Source organism: Trypanosoma equiperdum, assembly GCF_001457755.1.
Source record: "Trypanosoma equiperdum strain OVI genome assembly, contig: ctg_1776, whole genome shotgun sequence".
In the NCBI taxonomy this organism is placed as follows: Eukaryota; Euglenozoa; class Kinetoplastea; order Trypanosomatida; family Trypanosomatidae; genus Trypanosoma; species Trypanosoma equiperdum.
The window spans coordinates 35,939-40,625 of NW_027123811.1; the positions used below are offsets into that span (position 1 = coordinate 35,939).

The following is a 4,687-nucleotide window of genomic DNA, read 5'->3' on the forward strand; positions in this document are numbered from 1 at the left end:
GTGAGCGCAAACGCAAACGCAAACGCACACATGCAATTTGCAAAGACCCTCGTGCCACAGTGCAGCGAAGAAGAATTAACAATGCGCCAGCCCGTCAGACTAACCCCGTCCTTCCTCAACGCAAAGGACTCCTCCTTTTAATACCATCTCGGAGAGGTAAGTAATAATCCCTTTGAAATCGCACACACACCTGCCATTGAGGTAGATGCTCGGTTCGACACATCGGGCTGTACATCTTCCCACGAGCGGAACGTCCACGAAACCAGCAGCGGTAGCAGAGACGGGTGAGTTAACACAACAAATGATACACTGCAGAGACAAATACAGATCCAAGGACATCGCCACCTGTGCTTTTCCTTTTTGTTTTCCCTCCCTCCCTCACTCAACTTCCCTTCCATACATATGCAAGTACGCAAAAATGTACTTCGTGGACACTGCTTACCCCCGTCCAACTTCAATCTAAAATATTAGATGCACGGACCGCGCTACTGATGAACTCCGGGGCTTTGGGCGTAGGGCGACCACGTTCCAGAGGGCATCTGTGACACGGGCACAACGACCTGCGGATAAAAAGCAAGCGATTGTTGATGTTGGACGTGGTGGTGGGGCACCGCAGCACCGCCATGCGGTGGGGACATAACAACAGCCTGATGCACGTAAGGAGGGGAATACACAGGGTACATTGCCAGCCGCCCGTCTGCCATCATGAGCAGTTGTGCTTGCTGGGCGGCTGGGTATTGGAGACGTGCAAAGTGATGTTCCTCCACCGATGAAGGTGCCGTTTGGTGCTCCAAACCCTCAGCCATTCCACTGTTTGACATGGTCGTAGGGGGTTCAGAAACGTTGAAAATGTTAGGTGAGCTCGCTGCTTCGTGATTTACGAGTTGCAAACCCTTGGAATCTGTTGCAACGGAAAGGGGAATTCCCGCCCACACACCCCCGACAGATTGCCTTCTCTTTCCCTCCTTCTGTGGGGAACCACCCTCCAAACCACTTTCCCGGGGTAGATGTGTAACGTTCTCGCGGGGTTCCCACGCTTTCGCAAAGTTTTCCAGCGCGTTGCGTGCCTCCAAAGGTATGGACCGTGTTGTTTCCCCTTGTGGAGCCTCACACATGGGGCCCGCAGTGAGGTACAGTTGCGACAACTCGGCCAAAGGGCTCTCCCCGAGAGAGGGAGGCGTCTCCCATGGAGATGATGTTTTTCCCAATAAGGAAATCTGATCGCCAAAACCGGCAGCTTCACAACCGTCATTTACTGAAGAAGTGTTCCAACATGTGGTTTTCCTTGAATTTGCCTCCGCCGCAATGGGATTAAGCACTAGCGATGTATTTTGGGCAGGGCTGCTCCAGGAACGCGGTTGCGGTATAGAGATGGCTACACACTCACGTGTTTCGCTGGCAACCGCGGAGTTCTTTGAAGTACAGGATGGTTGGTCCGCTGCAACACCAGTTGCAGTTGTTGTTTTGGTGTCGTTTGCATTCCCGTCCTCTCGACAATTATCACCAACTTGGGCCCCAATGTTCTGAAGTGAAGGGACAAATTGCTTCGGCTTGCTGTCAGAAGTACAGCGCGTCGGATCCTTCTCGTCTTTCCGTCGTCTTGACTCAACTTTCTCCTTCTGTTTCAAGCTGTCCGCTACTGCACGAGGTTTCTTCGCAGGTTCATCTTGAAGGACTTTACCACCTTTTTGATTAACACCTTTTGCAGTGCCTTTCTGCTTCTCTGCCTCGACCTCCGCCGTATTGCGCTTAGGCGTTGTTGCGTGCTTCACTTCTTTCTTTGAAGGCCTTTCAGCTGCCACATCCGCTGCTACCAGCGCTGGTGTGCTTGACATTTCCTGCGCCGTCACCATGCATTTGGGCAATGGCACGGTTAATTCTTTCTTCGATTTTGCTGCTGCTTGGTGTTGCCGCGACATCTTCACTACCGCCCCCACAGGAACACGCTCAGAAGCATCACCACTCCTTTTAAGCGATCCTTCTGCGGAGGTGGAGGCACGCAAAACGTTTTTCTTCGGTTCGGAAAGCCCCGAGTCTCGCAGAAGTTGTTGCTTATCAAGTGATTCTTCCGGCTGTTGCGCCTTCTGTTGAGCAGTAATGAGTTTCGCCGCCTTGGTTTCGGCTTGTAGATCCTCGAGGACGGCCTCTGCATACGTCGCCTTGCTGTTACCGTTCGCCGACAACTTCCTTTTCCCCATCTCTGATGACTGGTCGGCAACGTCCCTCACTCTGCTTTCCTGCCTTTCCTCCAATATAATCATCACCTTCTCCTCCATCTCTTTTTGGGGGCATTCCATTTCCCTAATGTCCTCAAATGCTGGTGTCGTTTCCGCCTCTTCTTCTCTCGCGTCCATGTGAGATTCATTGAAGTGTCCCTCGTGTACCAAAATGGGTGTGGCAGTTGGGGACTCATGCTGTGAAACTCCTTGTGTGCTCTCCACTGCTGATCCGTGATCGACTAAACACTCCAACCGCTTCACACCCTCACCCGTCGACCCCCTGTGTACAACACCAAAAAATTCGTCATCGTCTTGGCTGGGTTGTTCTGTCGTGCTTGAAATTTCTGCGCTGAGTTCTGCCTCCATTTTGACCAACTTCGTTAATGAAGGCAACTCAGATGACATCACATAGAGATTTCCCTCGGTAGAGTTACCATTCTTTTCGGCACCACGCGTTTCGACCCTTAGAGGCGACCTCTCCACCACAGTTTGTGGTGGCGGTGATGATCGAGTGTTTCTCTCCTCTTTTCGTCCACACCGACCCTTGTTCAACAGGCGCAACTCCCTCAGTATGGCGGTCACTCTTTTAAATAGCGGCAGCAACGGCCCACTGCATGGGTGAGATCCTTGTGTGAGAGTGGCAAACCCCAATACAAACAGGGTATGAAAGCCAACACCAATGGTAACCAAGTGAAGCATTTGGTTAGGAAATACGTAACGACCCTCGATCACATGGGCGAAGCTCGAGCCCCGATATACCGACCCAAACATCGTCAGCCACATAAGTAAAAATATCGTTTCAGAATATGAACCACAAGGGCACCGGTTTGCAATGTAAACAACCACCATCGAGCACGGCATACTCCCCGCTACTATCGGGTGCGACTCGACGGGCACACAATAGTAAACAACAGCGACCAGAAGAGCACTAATTGTGAGTAATGGAAAGGATTCCCGCAATGCCTTCATGAAGCCTTTCGCTAAGCAGCCATCCGCAATTTTCAGTACAACGACCAACGCACAAAAAACTCCTGTGCATGACACATCCAATGATCTCTCAAGCATCATCGAAGACGCCCACAAACAAAGCGTCATGGTGGTGATGGAACACACGAAACACACATAACTGATTGAAACCCCCCAGACCTTATCATCTCCATGTGACGAAGAATCTGGAATGATTTTCACCAGTTTCTCTAGCGCTGGAAAAGCCGCCACACACTTTCTACCCAACTGGCACTGGGTGAAATCTCTAACGTCCATCAGCAGCACAGTAAGTGCAAGGGCCGTGCTGTAACGGGAGTAAAGAGAGTGCCACCAAGTGTGCGTACCCGACTCTTGAAACTGTTGGATATAGAGGGCGAAAGGCCCCCAAAACACATATACGAGATAACAACCCCCCGCGAGCATGAACGCCTTGCGACCCGTGAGAGTAGCGGGCATGATTACCATGCTGAGACCAAATGCAATTCGGGTGGAGTGCAGTAAACAAGCATCTGTCTTGCAGAACAACGTAGTAAAAGCAGATACAATCAAAAACGCCGCAGCACAAACTGAAAAAAACGGCACCGGGGCAAACGTGGGCTTTGAAATTACTCGATCCTTTCGCCGCTGCTGCGACCCAACACCGTGCGAAGAGGTTTCCCCGTTTGGAGACCGATGCGGGCCACCAAACCCAGCCCACGCTGCAGCTTGATCCCCTTTGAACAACAATTCACTATTTCCAACCATAACTCGCGCAAGTAAAATGATGGTCTCCAACACAACCGGAGAGCATGTCCTCCCGTAGTTCCATGTGGTGAAGCAAACACAAATGCAATAAGCCACAAGAAGCATAAGGTACACGACGAAACCGTCTTCATCACACTGAAGAGTTGGCCTGTGGGCAGCTCCCCCGCGTACAATAAAAAGATCTTTCAACCCCAACAACATAATAAAGCCACCCAAGAAGGAAACACTTTGTCGTCGGTTTATTTTGGTTAATATTAATATTCTCCCTTTTCTTCTTTTCTCCAACTGACTCACTCCTTTCTTCTCTTCCTGAATACAACCGTTAGCTGCTCCACACTGGATGCGGCAAAAAACAAAACTAAGGAACAAACTGAAAACAACAGATAATCCTACAGATCAAAGTAAACACGGAAAAACAAACCAAACCCCTTTTGTCCCCCTCTCTTTCTTTCTTTTTTGCTTCGTTCAATAACAAAATATTACGCTTTCCCCTTTTCCCTTTGTGCTCAACGTCGATTGGGGAAGGAAAATGTCACCGTTACCTCTCCACGTTCCGTTTTTCACCCTGGAAGCACCTAACAACCGGGTGTATAAATATATGGCTGTAAGTGTATTGGGTACAAATGAGTGCGTCTGGACAATTGCAAGAATACGGCGAGGCGAGAGTCGGACGAGCACACCTGAAGAAAGACAAATGGAAGATGACGAATGTATGAGAGTGTTCTTTTTTTTTTTTT

The 4,687-nt window shown here is 50.0% G+C and overlaps 1 protein-coding gene across 1 annotated transcript; it reads right to left on the reverse strand.

Moving 5' to 3' along the window:
* Positions 1-485: 485 nt before the first annotated feature.
* On the reverse strand, positions 486-4,151 carry TEOVI_000742000 (uncharacterized protein; the record flags this gene model as incomplete). Its single annotated transcript, XM_067223136.1, has 1 exon — positions 486-4,151. One exon carries the CDS (start codon positions 4,149-4,151, stop codon positions 486-488), a length of 3,666 nt encoding a protein of 1,221 aa, XP_067079237.1.
* Positions 4,152-4,687: the final 536 nt, after the last annotated feature.